The sequence below is a fragment of the Sinocyclocheilus anshuiensis genome, unplaced genomic scaffold (genome assembly GCF_001515605.1).
Source record: "Sinocyclocheilus anshuiensis isolate Anshui unplaced genomic scaffold, SAMN03320099.WGS_v1.1 scaffold1144, whole genome shotgun sequence".
Classification (NCBI taxonomy): Eukaryota; Metazoa; Chordata; class Actinopteri; order Cypriniformes; family Cyprinidae; genus Sinocyclocheilus; species Sinocyclocheilus anshuiensis.
Window position 1 is genome coordinate 1,385,083 of NW_015551101.1, and position 27,082 is coordinate 1,412,164.

General features: G+C 38.1%; 1 protein-coding gene and 1 pseudogene across 3 annotated transcripts in view; both read right to left on the reverse strand.

The window, feature by feature from the left end:
* a2m2b (alpha-2-macroglobulin 2, member b) overlaps nt 1–2,962 on the reverse strand; it is an 11,776-nt gene extending 8,814 nt beyond the window's left edge. For all 3 annotated transcript variants that reach the window (XM_016452916.1, XM_016452915.1, XM_016452914.1), the window contains exons 1-8: nt 2,801–2,962; nt 2,445–2,625; nt 1,964–2,114; nt 1,813–1,865; nt 1,568–1,588; nt 1,293–1,461; nt 258–342; nt 63–183 (exon numbers count right to left, since the gene is read on the reverse strand). In XM_016452916.1, the coding sequence (XP_016308402.1) occupies nt 63–183; nt 258–342; nt 1,293–1,461; nt 1,568–1,588; nt 1,813–1,865; nt 1,964–2,114; nt 2,445–2,625; nt 2,801–2,889 (870 nt within the window). In that variant the 5' untranslated portion in view covers nt 2,890–2,962. The remainder of the gene's footprint in view (nt 1–62; nt 184–257; nt 343–1,292; nt 1,462–1,567; nt 1,589–1,812; nt 1,866–1,963; nt 2,115–2,444; nt 2,626–2,800) is intronic.
* A 6,609-nt stretch (nt 2,963–9,571) lies between these two features.
* LOC107662801 (alpha-2-macroglobulin-like) lies at nt 9,572–26,913 on the reverse strand (annotated as a pseudogene).
* Nucleotides 26,914–27,082: the final 169 nt, after the last annotated feature.

Sequence of the window (27,082 nt, forward strand, 5' to 3'; positions counted from 1 at the left end):
TATATAAATAATGAATAGCATAAAAATTAAAAAGAAAACAATGAACATTTAGTCATACTTACTACTGCTGTCCTATTAACACAGAGTGGAGTATGATACTGATAGGGATAATAAATACCGACTGGCATGGTTTTGCAGAGTCCCATCTTCACGTTACCTTGGACAGGATGTCCATGGGTGTATCTGTTAAAGACATACTGTTAACTGATCTTCCTGCCTAACGTATGTGTTCAAATGTAATGTTCAAATCACCTCACCTCCCACATACCCCCAGCTTTACTTCCTCTTCATTCGCTCTCACTGTCTTTGGTTTGTGTAATTTCACATCGAATTTTGGTAGAACTGAACCACAAAGACAGTTGTGACATTAGCCATTTTTAGCAAAGGCAAAAAGACAGGAAAATATAAGAAAACTGACTCAGTATGCAATCAAGGTTCTTTATTGGCATCTATCGTTTCATGAAGAACCTTTGACATCCATGAAAACTTTTCATTTCACAAAAGGTTCTTTAGATAATTAAAGCAATTATTCACCCAAAAATGAAAATGTTACTGAACATTTACTTACCATCAAGCCAGTGAATTAGTGCCATCAGAATGACAGTCTAAACAGCGGACAAAAACATCACAATAATCCACATGAATCCAGTCCATATTGTAAAGCTAAAAGCTCCATGTTTGTAAGAAATAAATCCAAGGTGTTTTAACCTTAAACTGTCCATAATCCATAATCCACTTCCTCCAGTGACAAAGTCCATCCCCTGTTGTCCTCTAACATCAAAATCTACCGACATACAGTATTTGTTTTCACTTTTATCTTAATCTGCATATTTCTCTCCTGATTCAGACGTGACAACTTTATATTGTTGTAATGGAAATAGGACTTAAATTTTAGCCGAAAGCAATGGTTTAAAGTTAAAATTGTCTTTATGATAGATTTATTACAAACACACAGCTTTTTGATTTACAAGATGTTGAGTTGTGTTCATTACATGTGATGCTTTTCTGATCATTCTGACGGCACCCATTCACTGCAGGATACATTGGAGAGAAAATTATGTAATACTAAATTTCTCCAAATCTGTTGCGCTGAAGAAACAAACTTATCTACATCTTGGATGGCCTGTGGGTGACTACATTTCCAGCAAATTTTCATTTTGGGGTAAACTATTCCTTTAAATTGTTATTCTTTTAAGAACTGTTCACTGAAAGTAAAAAAAAAAAAGTTTTTTCCAAAATTGTTCTTCTATGGCATTGCTGTAAAGCATATGTAAATGTAAGCTAATACTCACCATACTCTTTAACCTGAAAATATTCTTTAATTGTCTGTTTGCTAGTCTCTACAAAAAGCTCATATGAACCAACAGCAGCCTCTGGATTCAGCGTATGGGAAAGTTGCAGAATCTTGCCATGGGTTGATGTGGCATTAATCCACTGATTGATTCTGTTCATTCGATTGTCCTGTTTATATGAGAAGGCATTGAAGACAAACAACATGGCAATAACAGGAACATTTATGCACAAAAAATGTTTCTGTAAAAGGGGGAAAACAATAAATTAAGTTTACCTGCATTGCTACGAGTTTGTACTGTGGATGAAAACGCATAACATTAGGTCTGGTTTGCATAACACTCATTGATCAGAAATAATTGACTTTCAACCCACGGCTGTTTACTCAGAGGTCCAAGTCTGAAAGTGCATTTCAGGTACTGTATATTTGTGCAAACATGACCAACAAGGTTGGCTAAACATTTAACATTCATTATCATGCTCTCTTTACCCACAATTAAAAACTTAAAAATTGCAACCTACCGTTTCATCAATTGGCTTCAAATTTAGGTCCACCGTGAAAATCCTGAACTGAACTGTAAAATTGAGGAAGGCATTAAACATCAAGGCCAGTGAAGTGCATGTAAACAGACTGTGATCAGAGCACACTGAGGCTGAATAAAAAGCAAAATACCTGTTTGACCAGGATTGTAGATTGATTTATCTGTTCGAATTATTGTAAGTGGATTATATGATACGAATTTGACTTTTCTCTTTTCAATCATTTGAGTGTTTTTCCCTTGAGCTTCCACTTGGATCTCTTGCACTGAATCAGAGTCAGGAGCCTGTTGAACACATGCAGTTGTATCACAAATCAGTATCATCTTTTCTAGGGAGCAAATAGCTAAGATATTAAGATATTTAACCTGAAAATATTCTTTAAATGTTGTTTTGAGAGTCACAATAGACAATATTCTTCCATTTAGCTATTATAAATGAAACAAAAAAATATTGTTGAAATTCATGTTGTTGCATGCATATAGGATGCTCAGATTTGTTCTATATTTACAAATACAGTTTTTAAAAAAGGAAAATATTATTTTAAGACAATGAATATGCTGTTTTAAACAACTCCAGTAGATCATTCAATGAATAACATAAATGTAATAACAGGCCTGAAAGTCAAGGCAGCGGTGGAATTCCTTCTCGGTTCTCTCCTGTAGAAGTGTTCTGTTCTGGTTATAGTTAACCAGAGAAATAGTAAGCTGCAGGTTTTCTTCTGGTTTTAGAAGGCTCACACATAGTTTAGCCTCTGAGCCTGATCTTATAACGCCTGGAAATGTCACCATGAAAATCCTGCAAAAAGAATGTGCATGCACTTAATAACCCCCTTTTTAATGTGTGAAACTTATAATAGTCACTCTGAAATAAGAGCATGCATACAAACACACATGAAAGGACATACAAATTAATACAGGTGTACAAACAGACAAACAAATAAGTAAATAATAAAAAATGTTCTAACACTTACGGCTGAGAAGTTCCTTGATAGACAGAAAGCAATAAAACACATGGTATTAATATTCCTCTTTTGAGTAACACAAGAAAAAAAGCCATCATGAAGGGATTTGAAGACAGTTTACCAGCATCTAACCATGTCTAAAACTTTACCAAACACGTTTTGTTTATTTGACTGGTCACATGACCTCATGATTAACTGTTCAGCAGTGGCGGTACAGGATGACAGGCTTTTTCTTAAAAAGACACACACACACAGACACAAAAACACATTAAACACTTCACTTATAGATAGATACAGACCTGTTTCTCTCTTTCCATTCATAGCGAAAACACTTGAACGAGTTGTTTTTAACCAGGCTTCATATTTTCTTTCACATAATAACCAACTGGATGCTAACCAGTCAGGTTTCAGAAGTGGACATTCAACTGAGACTGCGCTACTGTCAGTCACTGAAGCCTTGCGGATTGCAAAAGCTGATTCCATATCATCAGTTCTCAATCTGCTGGATCTATCTGCCGCTTTTGACACTGTGAATCATCAGATCCTCCTGTCCACCCTCTCATCACTGGGCATCACAGGGATTCCACTTCGCTGGTTTGAATTCTATCTCACTGGTAGGTCTTTCAGGGTGGCCTGGGGAGGTGAGGTATCCAAAGCACATCAACTGGTCACTGGGGTTCCTCAGGGATCAGTTCTTGGACCCCTCCTCTTCTCCATATACACTACATCACTGGGACCCATCATACAGGCACATAGTTTCTCCTACCATTGCTATGCTGATGACACACAGCTCAATCTTTCATTTCAACCAGATGATCCAACTGTAGCTGCATAGATTTTAGGCTGCCTGGCAGACATCTCAGCATGGATGAAAGATCATCACCTACAGCTCAACCTGGCAAAGACAGAGCTTCTTGTCTTCCCTGCCACTCCATCTCTACAGCATAATTTCACCATCTAGCTGGCTTCATCAAAAATTACCCCATCAAGTTTGGTCAGAAATCTTGGTGTAATCTTCGATGACCAGCTGACTTTCAAAGCCCACATTGCAAAAAAATTCTCGATCTTGCAGGTTTGCATTGCACAACATCAGAAAGATCAGGCCCTTTCTAACGGGGCATGCTGCACAACTTCTTGTCCAGGCCCTTGTCATTTCTAGGCTGGACTACTGCAATGCTCTTCTGGCCTGACTTCCATCATGCAAATCAAACTTCTACAAATGATTCAGAATGCAGCGGCATGACTGGTCTTCAACGAGCCCAAAAGGGCCCACATCACACCTCTATTTAACTCCCTGCACTGGCTACCATTTGCAGCTCACATCAAGTTCAAGACATTGATGCTTGCCTATAGAACAGCCACAGGCTCAGCACCCTCCTACTTCCACGCACTCTTGAGAATCTACATCCCCTCCAGAAGTCTGAGATCTACAAGAAAGCAATGCCTCATGGTATTATCAAAATCACTTTCCAGAACTTTTTCGTTTACCGTTCCTGGCTGGTGGAATGATCTTTCCACCCCCATCCAGAATGCTGGATTGCTTTCTTTTTCCTTAATCCCTTCCTGTCTAGCTTGTACAAAACTGGGCTGCATTTCCCAAAAGCATCGGAAGCCTAAATTGATGACAATGGGTCTACAATCTACTTAGCCTTACAATGCTTTTGGGCAATGCAGCCCTGAACTATGCCTGAAACTTTGTATTACGAGCATTTCCTGTGTTTATCTGCCTCTTTATGAAGAATTTCTTATTGTATTCCTCAATTGTAAGTCTAATCTAAATAATAATCATCTAAAACTACATTGCACATTAAATTACTGCAACCCCGTCTCTGCAGATATTCAAATTAACTGACTAACTCACCTCATGACAGTCTTGGAGCTTGTTGTGGGACAGATCAAGTTCAACTTACGACAACGATTTTTGTCGTCTCCTGCAGACAGACGGAGGCCAAGGAGGCACGTGCCCCTCAGATTTTTGAGCTATTTGAATGCAGCTTCTAAAAGACAAAAATATGTATTTTTACTTTTCATAATTAACCCTTTAAAGCGTACAATTGCACCGGTGTGATTAGAATTTTCAGTATGTCACTAAATTAAACCGCTAATTTCAAATCTGCTTTTGCACTTTAGCTGGGGCTGAGCCTGAGACAGACACTTCACAACTGTTCACTCTTTTCAATATTTGTTTGTTTTTTTATTACATTTAAACACACATAAGTGCTATCAGCAAACATTTGGCAGTTTATAAAATATACACTGCTGTCTATGAAAGAGGCAATAATCTTTCAAATAATTAGACCTTAAGGGATAGTTAACCCAAAAATGAAAACTCTCATGTCGTTCCAAACCCACTAAACCTTCCTTCATCTTTGGAACGTAAATTAAGGTATTTTTGATGAAATCCGAGAGCTTTCTGACCCTGCATAGACAGGAAGGGATCTACCTAGGCCAAGGTCAAGGCACAAAAACGTAGTAAGGAAATCATTAAAATAATCCATGTGACATCAGTGGTTTAAATGTAATTTTATGAAGCTACAAGAAAACTTAAGAATAACAACTTTATTTAACGATTTCTTCTTTTCCGGGTCAGTCCGCTGCTATTCACGACTGACCCGGAAGAGAAGAAATCATTGAAAGAAGTTGTTATTTTTGTCTTCTTTGTGCACAAAAAGTATTCTTGTAGCTTTATAAAATTATGGTTGAACCAATGATGTGACATGCAATTTAAACGATGTCCTTACTACATTTCTGGGCCTTGGCCGTGGTAGGACCCTTGCTGTCTATGCAGGGTCAGAAAGTTCTCGGATTTCATCCAAAATATCTTAATTTGTGTTCCGAAGATGAATGAAGGTTTTATGTGTCCAAAATTTTACAAAATATTAATTTTTATGCCTGATTTGAAATGAAATTGCCTTGTGTATGCTAGGTAATGAAGGACGCTAAGTGTGAAGGACTTCAAAGAACAGCCTGATTCACAAAATGCACTGTACTTCTCACTGATCACCTGCATAAAGGTACAGCCTTCAGAAGCTTGCATCGCACCAGCTCACCATGCACCTTATGCAACTGTAGATACACAGTTACCAAAAAGTTTATAAAGACAAAATGTGTCATTATTCAATATTAAATAGTTGCTAGTTTAAAGTGCAGAGTGCCAAGCCACTCATATGTCAATTTCCCAAAATGGTGGTTTCAGAATGGTGTTCAAGGCGTCCTACATGTCAGATTCTAGCTCAGTCAATGGAATGAGTTTGAGGTAGAAATGCTTGTTTTTCTGAATGATCCTGAACTAGACTTGCTTTGTCATGAAATAGTCAAATTATCTGATATTTGAAAGGGGTCATGATGACATGAGAAATCAAATTTGCCTTGATCTTTTGGCATATAAGAAGTCTTTATAGCTTAAACCTCCTCCTCACTGTAAACAAAGCATTTATTTAATCAAGCTCCAAAAATGGCTCATTCGGACCTGAGAGGGCATGGTGACGTCATGGGGGAACAGACATTTGCATAAACACTGCCTCCAGAGCAAGACATCGACGAATAGTCATTTTCTCACCATAGGCCACGCCCACTGGCATCCAGTCGTTTAAAGGGGTCATATGATTCAATTTCAAATACCACCGCCCACACCGTCACCCTGGCGACGGGAATAAACACTTTTGAGATTAGAGATCTTTAAAGGGGTCATATGATGCGATTTCAATTTGTCCTTTCTATTTGGAGTGTTACAAGCTGTTCGTGCATAGATAAGATCCCTAAAATTGCAAAGACTAAAGTCTCAAACCTTCAGATGTGTGCAGCGCATTTTACGGAGGACTGCTTTCTGAACCTAGGAGAGTAGCCCACAATCAGGGTTTGAAATTAACAACGCTGTCAAATCACTAGCCAATTTGGCGGGTTACTTTTCGTAAATTATGTTCACTCATTAATTTCTTGGGTAAGTTCATGCAGGCCAAATCTGCGCAGGTTTAGCGCAAAGACTTAACTCGTGAGACATAATGACATTATCAAGTCTATTGCAAAAGCTAAACAAAACCCGCCTAAAGATTAATTTTATTGATACTGATTTAATTTGTTTAGTAACAGCCTAAATGTATTATTATTATAACTGACTGATTAAATGTAAGAATTTGACTCAAAAGATGTACACTTTTAGAAAAAAATGGCTGTATAAAGGTAAGAATGCCCATAAAAGTTAAAAATCAATTTAAACTTATTGGAAAAGATTAATTTCTATCACAGCTGTGAACTGACCACACAGAATATGAAGATTATCAAAAACTGTAGGAGTCAGCTGTCCATGGTAGTCCTTAAGATATCAGCACAATATCACACTCAGCAAAATATCCTCTAATTATCTTTATCGATAAAATCACAGAAAATATTGAGATATAATTTTTTGTCAATATCGCACACCACTAGTACTGACAAAATAATTTGCAACGGTCGCTTTGTCACGCCCAGTGTAGACAGCTTCAAACTGTTGGTGTATTTCTGTCATTTTTTTTTCTTTTTTGGCTAATAGAAGTTATGAATGGTAACTTAAAAATTTAGTAGCCAAATTGGCTGGTGAGTGAAAAAGTTTATTTCAATCCCTGCCCACAATGCTCTGCACAAAGGTTGTTTCTATAAAGCGGGGCAATTCCAACTTTGCAAGGACAGTCTGGTGCTTCTGACTCACAGCCTGTAAGTACGTTTTCATATTTAAAGAATTTCCCACTGACGATTCAAACGCGAGTTTTGAGCAGTGTAGAGTAGTTTTTGTTGTTTGTCATTTCTCCGATCACAAATGCAGACATGGTTTTATGTTTACGCGGCGCGATACGCAACGCAACGCGTAAAAAGACAGTATAAGTCATTATAATCCGTAATTATGTCCCCACTGGATGCAACAAATGCCTCATTTGTAATGGGTTTTAATGTTTTTGTCTCATCGCGCCGGGACACGGCATCACAGTATGGTATGGGTTTAACATTTCCGTCACACGCTTGAGGTATTCGGCCAATCACAACGCACTGGATAGCTGGCCAATCACAGCACACCTCGCTTTTCCGACCGATGAGCTTTGTAAAAATCGACGCGTTTCAGAAAGGCGGGGCGTAGAGGAGCAACAATAATGTACAGTATGTGGAAAATAATGTGTTTTTTGAAACTTAAACCGCACAAACACATTGCATTACACCAAATAATGTTTTTTTTAGCAACATCATATGACCCCTTTAATGATTGACACTTGATTACGCGACGCGACACGACACTCACATTTAGTATCACGTCAAAAGCAAATAGAAATTACAATCATTGCCGCTATCTTGTCTACACTGGATACAGTATAGAGATGCGTGTTTGCTTTCTGACACAGTCTACACGCTTGATGTCATCAGTAGCACACATGGAGTGAAAGAACGTTCGCTTTGACACGTTTGGTTTAAACATCTTGTTCGCGTCTTTGTACAGATATCAGAAGGTTCCCAGCGTAAGGAACAAGTGGATAGTTTATTTTTAATGGCATCCCGGATCATGTCAGAGGATTGTTCAGAGCATTTTGTTTTGTAAAAAAGGGCACAGTGTCATGGTGAGTTCACAAAGAAACATTTGTTGAAAGATGAAGCGGTACTAGATCTGACAGTAAATTATTTCATAATGCTTTGTCTGGAAATTACGTTTTATTTTGATCATGTTGTCAAAACACTCACATGCAATAGTGGGCATTGATACTGTTTCCTATGCAATGACGTTAGCCAATCATAACAGTGATTACTGACAAGCCTTAAAGGACACGCCCCTTAAAACGGGTCGTTTTAGACAGGTCAGAATGAGAGTTATAAATATTAATTTTTCCACATATTTTTTGTTTTATGCAAAAAACTTTATTAACATTAAAAGTAAACCTCAAGGAACATTAAAATAATAAAAAAATCCATGTCATGACCCCTTGAAGAGACGTACTGACCTTAACAGCTTCCTCATTGCACTACATGACCTTCATTTGGCAGATAATGCTTTTATTTATTATTTATTTAATCTTTTATCTTTTTCTATATAATTTTATAAGAATGTGGGTACCTATGATCAGATATTTTGAATAATGTGGGCAACCAAACAGTTGCTGATCCTTCATAGTATGGAATAAAATACAATTGTCAGTCCGGACCAGAAACTATTTTAAATCGTTTTCAGTAACTTAAATAAAGCTAAAATAAAATATAAATATTAGATGAAAAACTAAAAGTAAAAAAATAATACTAAAATAACACCGATGTGGACATATGGACTTTTTCGTATTTATCTTAAAACTTTTAGAAATTTACTGCTGAATGGCCTTACTACAAGCATCATTATATAATATTATTATATAATTTGATATATTATGAGAATATTAAATAATGTCAGGACAAAGATGTTAATTTCATATTTATTTTATTGAGTGATGCTGTGTAGATCTTGATATTTGATATCATCTAAAAGAACACTTAAGAGTACTTGGCAAATTTACTGAACTTTTTTCAATCTTTGTTTGCTCTTTTCACGAATATAGAGTAATCTATTCATAACGGTAATAGAGAATAGGTAAACAGCAATCAAAACAATTATATTTGTTATAAAGATAAAGTGTTTTTGAATGTTAACGACTAACAAGCATAATATTTCTCTAAAATAATAAAGCCTATATGAGCAAAAGCTTACATACATCTCAATCTTTATGTGCTTTATAATTATAAAACACAAATGAAGAGACCTAAACATGTATAAAATAACTGGGAACCTACAAGACAATAAGAAAATTCAAGCTTTCAGCTGCATAACTATTTATGCCAATCCAATATAATAGCGGAGAGTTATATACTGAATTGGTGTGAAGACATCTGTTGTCTCTTCTGCTGCGTCACTCTTTAGGCACAGTGATTAAAGTATTCTGCTTCAGACCGCTCACCTGCAAACAAGATTAAAAAAGCTTAATAAGACTTAAATGTGTATAAATAAGTGCTGAGTAATTTAGACTTACTGGTCTGGTAATAATCGTAGACTTTTACAACCGATGGCTTGAGGTTTTTAACTGAGAAGATTTGTTTAATACGTAGTGTTTGGCGGAAGAGCATGTTCTTCTGAACCTGTTAAATATATAAAACACATATTCATAATAACTTATGTTAGATTAATCAGTGCCATTAAGTTTTAAAACAGATTTGATAGTTATTTTAATCACACTGGTTTTCATTATAAACCACACGTTATCATTTCCACCTCTTCAAGATACATGATCATGTGGTCGTTGTTGTATTCAGCACGATGTACTGCTTTCTTTAACTGTGAAAAAACAGCACAAACTTAAAATATTTGTAAAAATTTGGGGAAATGCATATACTGTCATGGATGCTGACTTAAATGGCCTTACCGCATCCAGGGAAGAGGGCTCTAGTTTGAAACCAGATAAGAGTTTCATATCTACAATGACCATGTTAGAACTGTCTTGTGTCCCAGTATACCTGAACGGATAACAAAAAGCATAAAAATATAGAATATTTGCAATAATCAAGTAAAGAATTAAATCTTAACACTGAAGGTGTAAATCAGAATCTGCTCTTACATAATATCTAATACGACATCCAGAATTTGTCCTGTTCCGCTCTGACACAGTCCCACAGTCCTAGCAAAGATTTGTAATGCCTTAGAATCCTTGGGAGTGGGGATATTGTAGAAAAGAGACATCTAGAAGAGAGTCACATTAGGACATTAGGATTAGAACATTAGGACATCTCTTTAAGCTATCATCATAATGTGGTTTTAATTTGTTTTGCTGCACTTCACAGACCTGCACAGACACACAGGCTGAGCCCTTCGCTTCAATGCTGTATTTGGCTGGAACGTTCTGCAGCTGCTTCTCCTGGTACAGTAACTTGTTGTCCTGATTGACATCAAAGTGGTGAGTGTCTCCTGCTGACTGTACAGTCACTGTGCTGGAGCCATCAGAGCTGAACACTTTGGTGGCGTACAAAGACAGAGCCTGAAGAGCCACCACTGTGTCCTGAGAAACAAATGTGTTCAGTAATGTGACTTTTACCCATTATTCAGCAATCATGTGTTTGATTTGAGTAGTTTGAGTCACCTGTGTGGAGGAGAATCCTCCATAGGCATTCTGCTGCTTCACAAGCCAGCTGACAATCCTGTTAGCAAAGCCCAGATCAGCTGAAGTGAGTGAATCTGCAGTGAGAGCAGCTAGCAGCACATATGAGCTGATCTCCACTGCCAGAGAATCAGAGTCAGCAGATCCAGACTGAGACCAGTGGAGACGAGACCCTTTAAAAAAAGATTTGGGAACCATTATAAATTAGATTTACACTTCAAAGTGTGACAAGCACAACTTATTACAGAGCTCTTACCTTCTGAAATCCCAATGCCCATTAGCTTTTTTAAAAGATAGTCTCGAGTTGCTTTGTCTTTAGCCAGACTGAAAGTGTAGGCGAGCAGAGCAGTGGTGTAAGTGTTTTTGACATCCTTAATGACAGACTTCAAGCATGATAAACCTTTAGTGACGACAGGATCCTGAGAAACAGAGAAACAGCCGCTGTGAGCATTATTTTTCTATGAGATTATACTGTGTTTCCTTACTTTACTTTACCAGATTAACTTACTGTGACTGGAGTTTCCAGTTCAAGCAGTGATGCAGTAATGTAGGCAGTCATGGTCACATTATCATTCACTCCACCCTGGAATGAAGGAGAAACAGAAATAAAGACAAATATTAAAGCCTTATAAAATAGTACAGTTTGTGCTTGACAACATGTAGACCGTACTGACCATAACTGATGTGTTCGGCTCGAGTAGGGATGCAGTTATATAGGCAGTGATGGTCACACCATCACTTACACCCCCCTAAAATACACAGATAGCAAATAAAGGCATCTATTATGAAAATGTACATTTTTAAATAAGCAATTTTGGCTTTTTGTAACAAGACAAATGAACTTGAGAAGCAAAATTGCTTTAGACAATATATTTTATTTTTCTGTATTATTTTCATACTGTTTTGTTCTGCTTTATACTATGGAATAAGAATGAATAAATACTCTTCATTAAAAACATATTCTTTGAAAACAACTTATATTAACAATTTGTATCTTAAATAAATATATTGTTTTAAGAATGTTTAGATATTTGTAGTGGTAAACTGATTAGGATTTTTTTTTCACAGAAAACTAATGTTCATTGATTTATATTGAACATAAACAAACATTTCTTATATACTTTGTAATATATATTTTTTACCTTCATTCTGTTATTGAAGAGTTTTCCCCTGCTCTCATATAAACCATCTGGTCTTTGGTGGCGTATCAGCCATTGCTTTGAATTCTGAATTTTTTGGGGGTCAATAAAGATGTAACGCTGTGCTTTCCCGAAAGTCCTCAGCACAAATGCGGTCAGCCTGTTAATTGAATTCAATTTAATACATTTATTCAGACTCATCTGGAGATTTGTAATTGTTTTTTTCAGATGTTATTACCATATTTTGAAATAATATTCATTGCTGGACATTTGGGTTTTGTGCAATGGTTAATTTGTGAGGTTAAAACAGTTCATACCATGTATTTCCTTCTCCCTTTCTAAATGTAGAATATGATCCATCCAAGTTCTCATAGTTGAGTTGCTTTTGATACCCTGTTCAATATTTTGGTTCAGATTGTTTTCCTCAAATGTACTGAAAAAACATTTTAAGCAGAATGAAATGATTCTGAATGGCATCTCACCGCTCTTAAGGAAGCTGGTGGCTCTCTCTCGGATGGCTGAGGTGAGCTGCTCTGTGTTTTCCAGATACTGCAGAATGTAAATATTGGGAGAAAGAACAGCAATGTTTTGTTCTCCACAGCCATACGGCATCTGTAATAATCTGTCAAGATTCCTCATTGCACGACCCAATATGTCTCCTGCAAGAGGACATTTGATTGTAAATTTCTACATCAAAAATATTTACAAGACGGTATTGATTTTAAGGTATGGCTTTTTTTCTTCACCAATCACTGAAAGAGCAGCTTTTCCTGATCCCTCTATCATATTTTTGGGAAATGCTAGATCCACTTCCTCCAAGAGGTTTTGCCCTGTAGATGAAGCCACAAGAGCAATTCATAAAGTTGGAAGCAGATTTAAAATGATCTTTTTGAAACATTGTATGTGGCATAAAAGTTCACAAACATTACCTTTGGGACAAAGCAGCCAGCTGTGGCTGTTAGTCTTTTCAATTCCTTCAGCCTGAGGAACACAGGTTAATGTTAGCACAATTTAGCTTTTTTTGGTCTTTAACTGCAATGTAAAGGAAGAGTTTTAGATAATATAACTTGCATTGTATTTGCAATACGTTTATAATACGTTTTACCCACGTTTACACGCAAGCTTTGTGTGACCGTGTCAATGCGTCCTCTCTCTGGCACGCTCACAATCTCATTGTCACACACAGTCTGGGACGCCTCTGCCTCTGCACTGACTGTAATATTCAAGACTCCTACAACACAAGACATGTATGTGAAGATACAACAGACACAAACACTGAGAAACAATGATTCAGACTGGAAAACTCACCGAGAACAGCAGGAGTGAGGATCCATTTAAAGGTTTTTCTTCCATTAGCACACAGACAGGATGAATACTGATCATCAGAGGAGGCTTCGAGAGTGTAGTCTGAGGAAGGAGCTGGAGTCACTTTAATCTGTGAGTCAAACACATATGATTAGTGGCAGTGGCAGCTAGTGCTAAAAAAATTTCGGAGGGCGCAAACAAACTGAATCACAACGCTAATGCAAGACTGAATGAAATTGTTAAATAACCATTTAACAAGTGACATAATGGACCCTTTTCACATTTCCGGGTTTCTTAGCAGTGGAAGCCGTCATATTTGGGTTCACTTAAAGAGCAGTGAATAGGAGTACCACAAATATATTTTTTGCATTTGCATTTGCTCAAATAGCAAAAGAAAAACACCACAAACCACGATAGTGTTTTCACGACTTTCAAAAAAAAAAAGAAAAAAAATGTAGAGAGAGACTGATAATGGCAGTTAGAAGAGAGAACGATGTCAAATTTACCATCCCACCTATAGATGCTGCATTAGAAACACCTTATTAGCCTTAACTAGTTTTTTTTGTAATTTGATGCAAAGGTGATATAATACAAAGTATAGTGTTATAAATGTACATACATAAAAAAATATATATATAAATATAAAAAACTTTCAAGGATTTACAATGCTGGTGACTGTTAAATGCGTCATCACAGTCTTGTGAAAAGGGTCCATAATGAATCATTACTGCTTAAAAATGGAAGTTGAAAATTCAACTGTTAAAGCATAAAATAAGATACCGAATCAGTGTATCTGAGTTTAATGTGAACTTATTATCAGTAAAGTAATCATTAAACATTTGTAATCATTCAAAAAAAATATTAGCCATTTATATTAATGTGATTCAGAGATGAAGCCCATAATACTAATGTTGTCCACAAGAGAGAGACACAGGATAGCAAATCTTTAAGATCTTAGTTTAAAGGCTGTGAAAATACACTGAACAAAATTATAAACGCAACACTTTTGTTTTTGCCCCCATTTTTCATGAGCTGAACTCAAAGATCTAAGACTTTTTCTATGTACACAAATATTGTTCACAAATCTGTCTAAATCTGGGTTAGTGAGCACTTCTCCTTTGCCAAGATAATCCATCCACCTCACAGGTGTGGCATATCAAGATGCTGATTAGACAGCATGATTATTGCACAGGTGTGCCTTAGGCTGGCCACAATAAAAGGCCACTCTAAAATGTGCAGTTTTATCACACAGCACAATGCCACAGATGTCGCAAGTTTTGAGGGAGCGTGCAATTGGCATGCTGACTGCAGGAATGTTCACCAGAGCTGTTGCCCGTGAATTGAATGTTCATTTCTCTACCATAAGCTGTCTCCAAAGGCGTTTCAGAGAATTTGGCAGTACATCCAACCGGCCTCACAACGGCAGACCACGTGTAACCACACCAGCCCAGGAACTCCACATCCAGCATCTTCACCTCCAAGATCATCTGAGACCAGCCACCTGCTGCAACAATCGGTTTGCATAACCAAAGAATTTCGGCACAAACTGTCAGAAACCGTCTCAGGGAAACTCATCTGCATGCTCGTCGTCCTCATCAGGGTCTCGATCTGACTGCAGTTCGTCGTCGTAACCGACTTGGGTGGGCAAAGGACATGTCACCCATTGAGCATGTTTGGGATGCTCTGGATCGGCGTATACGACAGCGTGTTCCAGTTCCTGCCAATATCCAGCAACTTCGCACAGCCATTCAAGAGGAGTGGACCAACATTCCACAGGCCACAATCAACAACCTGATCAACTCTATGCGAAGGAGATGTGTTGCACTGCGTGAGGCAAATGGTGGTCACACAAGATACTGACTGGTTTTCGGACCCCCCCGGACCCCCCAATACAGTAAAACTGCACATTTTAGAGTGGCCTTTTATTGTGGCCAGCCTAAGGCACACCTGTGCAATAATCATGCTGTCTAATCAGCATCTTGATATGCCACACCTGTGAGGTGGATGGATTATCTCGGCAAAGGAGAAGTGCTCACTAACACAGATTTAGACAGATTTGTGAACAATATTTGAGAGAAATAGGCCTTTTGTGTACATAGAAAAAGTCTTAGATCTTTGAGTTCAGCTCATGAAAAAACAAAAGTGTTGCGTTTATAATTTTGTTCAGTGTAGTTCAATAAACTGACTTGTAGAAAAAAATGCATATAAATTCAATATATTTTCATAAAGTTTAAAAAAGCCCAATATAATAAGTATGCAAAATCTGTAATCTCCTAATTACTTATAGACCATTACTTTTTTTTAATCTTAATTTTAATGGTATTGACAATATATTTGTCAAGTTGTCAGACATAACTGAATGATCGCTAAAATCAAAAGTGGGAGGGTCTGGGGCGCAGAGCGGACAATCTGAAACAAGCCAATTAGAACTCAGCCTCAAGTGATGTGCATTTCAAAAGTTCACAGACCTAATAGACACCATTTGTCCGGCATGCCACACACTAGTGATGCGCGGATGGCGGTTATATCCGCGGGCGCTGCGGATAATCTGCGCCACACACACAAAATAATCGAAATACAGTTTTGATTTTTGATTTTTAATAGTGTCTCTTTATGAGACAACCTGTCGAATAGTATGACTAAATAATGCAATTTCATTATTTTTTTGCAATATATTTAACTTAGTTTTAACATGTTGAAGTAGGCTTCTTCTCTGGCTAAATTAATAGAAGCGGCGCCCCCTATTGACCAGCTGATTAGTGCCATATTTGATATGATTGGATAAGACTGAGGCCCTGTCCACACGAACGTGGTTATTTTTAAAACCGCAGCTTTTTCTACGTGGTTTGGCCGTTCGTCCACACGCAAACGCAGCAAGGAAAAGCTCTGTTTATAAAAATACCCATGTACGTGTGGACATGGCCTGAATCTGAAGTCTTACCATAATGCACTTGAACAGATAGTTGAAGACAGTGGCCTTCAGCTCAAAGATCTCCCCACGGATGATGGAGTAAGGCAGAGAGAGTTCCAGGAAGAAGGGCTGGAAAACTATCAGCTGAGCAGAAGGAGCCAGACCCAGACCTTTGGAGGACAGACAGAAGGCCTCCGTCTCCCATGAGGTGATAGTGTCAGGAACTGTAACAGGAACCTGAGCTGATCCAGAGTCCCTGAAGAGAAATTTGCATTTATTAACATGACATTTACCAATCGAGTACCAAAAATATTTTAAGTTGGTGGGCAGCACCTTCAGACTTTTAACTCATCATTCACTCACCCCGTCTCAACAAGTTCCCAGATCCAAGTTTCTGGGAAGAATGTGCGAATGGTTTCTTCAGGAATGAGAGGTGTGTTCTCAGTTCCTGTGCCTGGGATGTTGCAGATCCATGAAATTGACCATTGACCAAAAAAAAAAAAAAAAAAAAAAAAAGAGATAAGAACATGTTTGTTTGGAAACCAGTTACAATTTTAAAGTTAAATTTGTATTTAAATTTTAAGAATTAAATCATTTACCCGTTGAGAGTGTGTTGACAGTCTGTGTAGTTGGATCACTGAACTCCAGAAAATCAGTAATGAGATGCTTTGTCACCTGAATCACTCCATTATGTACTGTAAGTATTTATTAATTTATGAATGTCTTAATTTTTGCTTTTTAAATGTGGACAACCGCAGGGAGAATCTCACGTTTTTATTCATTTCTATACTATTCTCATTAAAATTTTGGGAAGATGGTTTGGAGCATTAACTGCAAACCCAGCTAGTGTATCTAAACTGTCGGTTAGCTTTCCTTCTTACTGGCATTTATACTCTATAGCTGTCACGATCACCAGCTGGAGTGCCCATGAGCTCCACTGGAGGGCACTCCTTACTACTCCTTTGCCATTCCGTCACAGACTACATTTCCCATAAACCTTTGCCTGGACTTATTGTTGTGTGATTACTTCCACCTGTGTGTCATTAGCTTGCTAAGTCTGTGTGTATATAAGGTCTGTGCTTCAGTTGTGGTTTGTCGGTCGTTGCTTCCTGTACGTGTGTTTCTGGTTTACACTCTCGCCTTCTCCTTGTGGAATATGTTCCTGACTCCTCTATGTGGATTGTACCCTGGTTCGTGGATTGGATTATTAGTTTTTTTTGTTTAATAAACCCCTGTTCTTGTATTTGGATTCTCGCTCCTCCTTGTCCTGGCTTACATGTTACAGAATGACCGACCAATTATGAATCCAGCAGCACAAATTATATGTCTCCATCAAGGAGATCGGCCCATCAAGGACTACGTGACAAACTTTGTTGAGCTAGCACATTTGACTGGCATGGACAAGGTATGCTTGAACTAGAGTCTCCAACCATCAAGGGTGCTACGCCAGAGTCTTCAGCCATCATGGACGCCATGTCAGTATTCCCGGTTGTCATGAATGTTGCGAATGAAGTCATTAAGGTGGGCCCTAGGCGTTTGAGACTGTCTTCTAGTTTGGAGGACACTCCACTGACTTCAGTGCGAGCAGCTGGCATCTCTGCGGTAATGTCAAGCCTGGGGTTCTCCGAGGTGGTCCCGCTGTCTTATGTACTCCCTGTTACGGCAATGGTTATTGTGTGTGTTTGGGCTACACACTGCTCTGCTATTCCCCAGAGCTCGTTCCAGTCTGAGCCTGATCCAGAGCCCACTCCAGTCCTTGAATCCGCTCCAGAGCCTGCTCCAGACTATGAGTCTGCTCCAGCTTCTCCCGAGGTGGCAGCTTATGCTGCAGAACCTCCCAAGGCTGCAGTGTCAGCTTCAGCTCCTCTCATGGCAGTAGTGCCAACTTCAGAACCCTCTGTCTACCATATCACTGCCAAGGAGACTTTTTATGAACACTCTGCCTGTCCTGTCACGGCTATGGAGGCCATATGTGAAGTCACGGCTATGGAGGCCTTATGTGAACTCTCTGCCTGTCCTGTCAAGGCTATGGATGCTGTATGTGAACTCTCTGCCTGTCCCGTTATGGCTATGGAGGTCGTTAATGAACATTCAGTCCTGTCTATCACAGCCGAGGAGATTATCAATGAACTCATGGTTCCTTCTGCCTCGGTATTTGGGGCCATAATTAAACTGCCTGTTTCCTACGTTTCAGTTCCTCCGAGGTCTCAACCCTGGTTTCCTCATCCATCTGCTCTGCTGTGGTGGTCTTCTGCTTCGCTCTGGTGGTCATCTACTTTGCCTGCTTCGCTGTGGTGGTCTTCTGCTCTGTTCTGGTGGTCTTCTGCTACGCCTTGGTGGTCCTCAGTTCCGCCTGTTTTGCTGGCTCCGCCCTGGCTCTCTGCCCTGCCGGCTCTGCCCTGGTGCTCTTCAGCCCCGCCTGCTCCCCCTTGGTGGTCTTCAGCTCTGCTCTGGTGGTCTTCTGCTCCCCCCTGGCTCCCTGCTCTGCCGGCTCTGCCCTGGCTCCCTGCTCCGCCGGCTCTGCCTCAGTCTCCAGTTCCTCCATTACATGGACCCCGTCACAGACTACATTTCCCATAAACCTTTGCCTGGACTTATTGTGTGATTACTTCCACCTGTGTATCATTAGCTTGTTAAGTCTGTGTGTATATAAGGTCTGTGCTTCAGTTGTGATTTCTCGGTCATTGCTTCCTGTACGTGTGTTTCTGATTTACACGCTCGCCTTCTCTGTGTGGCTTATGTTCCTGACTCCTCCTATGTGGATTGTACCCTGGTTCGTGGATTGGATTATTTGTTTTTTGTGTTTAATAAACCCCTGTGCTTGCATTTGGATTCTCACTCCTCCTTGTCTTGGCTTACATGTTACAATAGCCTACTCTCTACATCTATTCGTTTTCAATTTGTTTGTTTTTTAATTTGCCCTTTTTTACTCCCAAAATAGACTAATTTTGAAATAACTTGTGTATTAACCCTATCTTTAAGCTAGTGTATCTCATGAGATGAATATTCGAGCCATCGAGTATTTTATTTTTGCAAAATTAATACTAATTGCACATTTTGTCAGTAGTTTTCTGTGAGGGGTAGTTTAAAAAAAAAAAAAAAGTTATTATTATAGCTTAACTTATAGGCTAATAACTTATAGGCTAGGTCATTCACTTTGCATTCATAGTTGTAGGGTATCAGATCGAATCAGACAATTTAAGATTCGATCAAGAACATGGTTGAAACACGAGGAGCCAAATTCCACAGAAAGGCCCAAGACACAGGATGTTCGTAAATCAGATCCTGGCACCACAAGCCTGCAGCAAGTCCACCAACTAGCAGCTTTGAGTAGCTCACAGCATTTAAACAAAAGAACACTTATTGACAATTCCAAGGAGATTGTCAATTTTGGGGCAAGTAAGCAAGATTAATGGTCAAAGAGATGCACAGCTTGACCATCACATGTCATGTGTGTCACAGTGATAGTAATCACGATCACGAGCTCTTTGGATTGACGTTCCCCCCACCTAGAAGACAAAAAACAGACTGAGATTCCTTATGAGAGACCTCTTAACCTCTGGTCTTCACAGAACATGTGTTATATGGCTTGTTCGTTTGAGCTAAATTGACCTGTTTCCCTTACAATAGTGTTGCTATTATGACATATCTTCAATTAAAATTTGGGCAAGTAAATATTCATATAATGCATGTAAATCATAGACCAAAAGTACATTTCAGATGAATGTATTTTACTGGGATTCTGCTTTGTCTATAATTTATTTAATTATTCAAATAATTATAAAAATACTATTTTAAATAGTTGATTAAGCTTTATATTTAAAAATGCTGAATATACTGTATATAGTGACACTGTCACACAGGACACGTTTTAATCCACTCAATATGTATTATGATGGTTATATATATATATATATATATATATATATATATATAGTGTTGGGGAGAAACTAGTTACGTGTAACGGAATTACGTAATCAGTTACAGTTACTGAGAAAAATGTGTAATTAAATTACAGTTACTCATGAAAATGTTAAAGATTACAAAGGGGGTTACATCTGAATTTTTTTCACACACACCCCCACATACAGATTTAATTGATTTCTTTCCCAAATTGCATTGACTGCTCTAAAATATGAGACACCAATGTTTCAGGAGTTTAGGACACAGAATAGGACACGTTTATACGATGACTTTTATTTCTTATTTGGGTTTATGTATATGCTTTTTTTTTTTTAAGAATAACTGTTAGATGCCTGTGTTTCCTGTCATAGCTATGCAAAGATTTTATTTCAAAAACAGTATCATAGATATTAGACTATTTCTTGCTATGGTTTAAAATCTGTATTTAACCTCAGAACGATCTCAAAGTAAAAAGCTCTGTGACATTGAAAACTCTGGACCATGAGCTGCTTGTGTGTAAATTAAAACAGCATGCAGCACATCAGAATATATATATATGTAATTAAAATGATGCCCTTGCAATTTCACAATTGCCCCAACTGGTGAGTAAAACTGTTTCATATACTAGCCAAAAGTGATTTTTAGTAGTGTTTGGTGCTTGATAAGTGTTCATTTTGAACCTGAGATGCTAAGGGTGTCCTGTACACAACTGCTAGGCTATATGGTGCCACAGTGCAGTCAGAAGCAATCCATGTATCAAATATGCATACATTTGAAAATGCACCATTTCGCAGTTTTAGTAATTGTTTTGTGCCATTTTGAGATTCACATTGGTCATGCTTCTCAGATAGGAATTTTATTTTAAATATATATAAACAGGGAGAAATCATATTCCTGACCTTCTACAACTCCAGCTCCTCCAGCTGAACCTCCTCGACCCATTGGACCCAATGGACTCAATGGACCTAATGGACCCATTGGACCTGGTGGACCCGGCATACCTACAACTCCTGGCTTGGCATCTGGATATGCTTGAGGGCAACCACAATCCATAAAACCATAGCCTGGAATTCAACAGAACATTTATTATTACAGTTTATTTTTAGAACATGTCCATGGTGTATATATACAGTACAGACAGTGGGTACGGAAAGTATTCAGACCCCCTTAAATTTTTCACTCTTAAATAAACAGATGTCTTACCACTGCACATTTCCGTTCTGTGATAAACTACATCTTTGACTTTAATACAAGACGGCATTCTAATAATCAAATTTGTTGCCACCTTCAACCCCATGTTCTTATCCAGATGACAATGTAAAAAGATTAGAGACAGAGTCTGTTACTAAAAAAGTATTTTAGCTGCATCTAACTGCACATTTTCTTTTTGACCCAAACATTAATCACAATAAACTTTTCAAATCACACACATTCCTTAAACCCAATAGATTTTAAACACTTACCCTGAATGTATTATAGACAGCATCTGCTGTCCTCTCTGAAGGGTAATAGTAAGGGGAGAACCGTCTATATGATCTATAGGGAGGTGAAGGAGGGAGATACCGAGGATTTCTTATGGATCTAACATTAAAGCAATCCTCTTCATCTTCAATGTCAATTGGAAAAAGCCTGATTGGCAACAGCTTAAAAACCTGCAGAAGGATGGCAGAAATACTGTGATTTTGTTATTTCATTGTGAAAAGTGTCAAAACTGAAGACAGGTCTGAAACTTAAATTACTTGTTCAGCATCTAGATGTTTTCCGGACTCTAGAATCCGGACGCTCTGATCTACAGCACTGAGGCCACACAGTGAACCAGGCTGAGCTGAGATCTGGAGAGTGTTTTCTTCACCAGGAACAGCTGTAGTCGGAGAAAACCGCAGTGACACCTGTGACACACAGTGGTCCAATCTTTAATTTTAAAACAAAATCAAAGTATTTCAAACAATCATTACTACATACTATAACTAATTATAACTTATTACTACTGTAACATCTTGTCATTAGGCTGATTATTTTGTAGATTATAATGGACTATTTTTTACAATAAAAACAATAATATATAGATAAATTACAGAAGTATTTCAACATTTCATCCCACACATATATTAATTTAGTGAGTAGCCATGTAATAAGTGGGATAATGTACAGTCAGCTCGTCATTATACAAAATATACTCAGTGATTGTACATTATCTTTACATACATGCAATCACCATTGTAATTGTAATAGACTCAGCCAGCACACCTTGTTTTCAAAACATTTCTCAATGTGAAATGTTCTGGAAGCAGCTAGTACAGTTTCACTGGGCGGCACACAGTATATGAGAAACTCCATCTTAGGAGCCATCCGGGCACGAACAGGGACTTTAAACATCACTTCTCCCTCCACTACTCCATCAGAGCCTTTCACCTTAACATTTTCATAGCCATGGTGTACTATCTCTTCTCTAGATGAAACCTGAAAAAAAGAAAAATCCCAGTGAATAAAATAGCTGAACGAAAAAATGTGCAGTGTTCATCTTAATTCCTGCACCCACCAGGTAGACTATGGTAACATAACCACTTTCAACAGTCTCTCCAGCAATAGTGTACTGCACGGTTAATGAGATCTCCTCCTCGCATTTCAGCGGTTCCTCTAGAGCATTTATAACCAGCTGACTCACTTTTGCTGGGCTTTCTTTGGGTTTTAATTGCAGAGTTTTGTGTGCAGAATCAAAATGGTATGGAGTACTAAACTGATTGTTTGATGAAGCATATGCCTGTCAGGAGCAGATCAATAAAACACACGGTCAGAAAAACCAGCTGCAACTGACTAAAATAAATGCAGAAATAACTGAACGCTTAAGGATTTGCACTGGTGAATAAATATCACCACTGCAACCGTGAGTGAAGCATTTATTTCAGCAGTACTATGCTTTAATTCATCTATTATACATTGTTTTGAATGGAAAGCATCTGCTAACATACACACACATACAAATGATAAGCTCACCGATACATAAATAGATGTACTTATCGCAAGGGACGTATCAATTGTGAAATGGGCCAACCCATTGATGTCTGTGGTAAGTTCTTGAGACTGAGACAGGGCATGTTGAACAACAACTTTAAAGTAAGGAAATGGGGTTCCTTTGGAGAACTCAACTTTAACCTGGTGGAAAAACAGAACCTCATCAAGGATAAACAGTAGGCAAAGATAAATTTTATTAACATAACAACCACCTATTTTTATTAAATTAATTAATATTTTATTTTAATCATATATTTTATTTATTCTAATAAAATGCAATTAACACTGTAATGCAATTAATAATATTTGCAAATAATAATGTATGCAATTAAAATTCAATTGAACAGTGCACCTTTGCTTGTATGACTGATCCTTTTTCAAAGAACTCCGGCAGGTTAATCAATTTGATGCTACCAATAGCATAGGTCAAAATCACATTTTCAGTCCTTTCCATTGAGATGTCTGGAAAACAAAACATGGTGAAATCGTAGGAACAACCAATCAAGTATGCACAATTGTATTTTGATTTATCAGTGACTGAGCTATTTTGTTTTCATGTCTGTTACAGCACACACACCTGTCCCCTCCTCAGTTACTGATGCAGTAAAATCAAAAGACTGTTCCCTGTAATACATCTCCGATCTTTTAATAAAGACTGACATGGGAAACATCTCAGAGACACAGCCAGTCTCATTCAGCTAGGAAAAAAAATAATTGTGAAATAATTGCTAGTAGTTATTAATAAAAAAAAAACACATTTAGTCATACTTACTACTGCTGACCTATTAACACAGAGTGGAGTTTGATACTGAGGGGCATAAAATGGAATGGTTTTGCAGAGTCCCATCTTCACACTACCTTGTACAGGATGTCCATGGGTGTATCTGTTGAAGACATACTGTATATTAACTGATCTTCCTGCTTAACATACGTGTTCATATTTTATGTTCAAATCACCTCACCTCCCACATACCCCCAGCTTTACTCCTCTTCATTCGCTCTCACTGTCTTTGGCTTGTATAATTTCACTTTGAATTTCGGTAGAACTGAACCACAAAGGAAGTTGTGATGTTAGCCATTTTAGCAAAGAAAAAAAGCCAATACAACTGATTCAGAGTAATAAACCAAAAAACAAAGGCTCTATTCCCCTGAAGCGATTGTAGTGTGTACAGTTTCTCTGTTTTGCCACACTGTGAACTTTAAACTGTGGAAACAATACAATGGTGCTATAGCATTGTAATCGAGGGTTGACACCAAACGGTCTGCTGTTTCAGGACCCTTGTTCTATGGGAGCATTGTGAAAACCCCCTTTATGGAACATCTTTGTTACTTGTGTAACCCTCGTTCCCTGAAGGAGGTAACAGAGCCGTCATATCGTGACCGACGAATTCGGAATCTCGCCAGAGAGGCCAATCTACTTTGAATGTAAACTAAACAAGCCAATGCATATGATATTTGGACCCAAACACCCAACTGGCTGAGGTGACTGAGCACCAGATCTCTGTGTTCACATAACTGATCCCGTGACTGTGCCAGTATGAGCCAGTCGTCAGGATAGTTGAGAATGAGAACGCAGAGTTCTCTCATGAGAACAAGGGCCTCCTCCACTACTTTTGTGAAGACGCAGGGAGACAGGGACAGCCTGAAGGGCAGGACCTTGTAATGATATGTTCGACCCTCGAACGCAAAGCGCACAAACGGCCTGTGTTGAGGGAGAATCAAGACACGAAAGTACGCATCCTTCAGGTCAATCGCTACAAACCATGGTTTAGGTTTCCACATGAGCCCGCCCTCTCGGCGGCCCGGAAAAGCATAGCTGTCATCTCTGGGTCTGATTCAGACAATGCTACCATTCCCGAGGGAGGCAACGCAGCCGATTCATCATCCCTGGAGAGAATGGAATCTCCCTCAGAAAATTGATTAAGTTGCACCTGCTGCCTATTTATACCCACACTGCAGGGTGTGGCAGATGCAATTATTGCATGTCAATGTGCATTGGCTCATTTACTTTACACTCGAAGTAGATTGGTCTCTCTGGTGAGATTCCCGATTTGTCGGTCATGACGTGATGTCGAAAGTGACTGACTAAAAGGGAACCTTTATTTTAAAGAGCATACTGTGAAAGTAAGCTAATACTCACCATACTCCTTAACAATAATTTTTTTTGTAATTGTTTGTTTGCTAGTCTTTACAAAAAGCTCATATGAACCAACAGGTGCCTCTGGATTCAGCGTATGGGAAAGTTGCAGAATCTTGCCATGGGTTGATGTGGCATTAATCCACTGATTGATTCTGTTCATTCGATTGTCCTGCTTATATGATAAGGCATTGAAGACAAACAACATGGCAATAACAGGAGCATTTATGCAGGAAAATGTGTCTGTGAAAGGGGGAAAACAAAAAATGAAGTTTACCTGCACTGTTATGAGTTTGTACTGTGGATGAAAACGCATAACATTAGGCCTGGTTTGCATAACACTCATTGATCAGAAATTGAATTTTAACCCACGGCTGTTTACTCTGAGGTCCAAGTCTGAAAGTGCATTTCAGGTATATTTGTGCACACATTGATATGCAAACATCACCAATAAAGTCAGCTAAACATTTAACCAATATCATGCCATATTGACCCACAATTAAAAACTTAAAAATTGCAACCTACTGTTTCATCAACTGGTTTAAAATTTAGGTCCACTGTGAAAATCCTGAACTGAACTGTAAAATTGAGGAAGACGTAAAACATTAAGGCCAGTAAAGCATGAAAACAGACTGTGATCAGAGTGCAATGAGGCTGAATATAAAGCAAAAATACCAGTTTGTCCAGGATTGTAGATTTGTTTATCTGTTTGAATTATTGTAAGTGGATTATATGACATGAATTTTACTTTTCTCTTTTCAATCATTTGAGTGTTTTTCCCTTGAGCTTCCACTTGGATCTCCTGCACTGAATCAGACTCAGGAGCCTGTTGAACACATGCAGTTGTATTACAAATCAGTATCATCTCTTAAGAGAGCAAGTTTATATTAATATATTTGATATTAAAATATTTAACTTGAAAATAAATTTTAATTATTGTTTTGCCAGTCTCGATAGACAATATTTTTTCATAACAATATTACAAATGACAAAATTATTTCTGGAATTCATGGTGTTGCATGCATAGAATGCTCGAATTTCTTCTATATCTACAATATTTACAAATGCAGTTTGTAAATGGATATGTTGTTTTAAACAACCCCAGTAGATAATTCAATGAATAATATAAATGTAATAGCAGGCCTGAAAGTCAAGGCAGCGGTGGAATTCCTTCTCAGTTCTCTCCTGTAGAAGTGTTCTCTTCTGGTTAGAGTAAACCAGCGAAATAGTAAGCTGCAGATTTTCTTCTGGTTTTAGAAGGCTTACACATAGTTTAGCCTCCGAGCCTGACCTTATAACACCTGGAAATGTCACCATGAAAATTCTGCAAAGAGAAAGTGCTTGTGATTAATAACCCCCTTTTTAATGTGTGAAACTAATGATAGTTACTCTGAGATAAGAGCATGCATACAAACACACATGAAAGGATATACAAATGAAGACAGATTATATTTAACAAAAAAAAAAGGTTCTAACACTTACGGCCTAGAGGTTCCTTGATAGACAGAAATCAGTAAAACACATGTTATTAATATTACTCTTTTGAGTAACACAATAAAAAAAGCCATCATGAAGGGATGTGAAGAGCAAGAAGTGTGTACAAATGTCTAAACCTTTTACAAAAAGGTAAATGTTTATTTGACTTTTCACTTGACCTCAGTGATGATTAACTGTAGGTTACTCACGTAACCCAGGTTCTCTGATAACATGAGTGAGGTGTCTCACTATGCGAATCGCCTCGGATGTGACCAACCC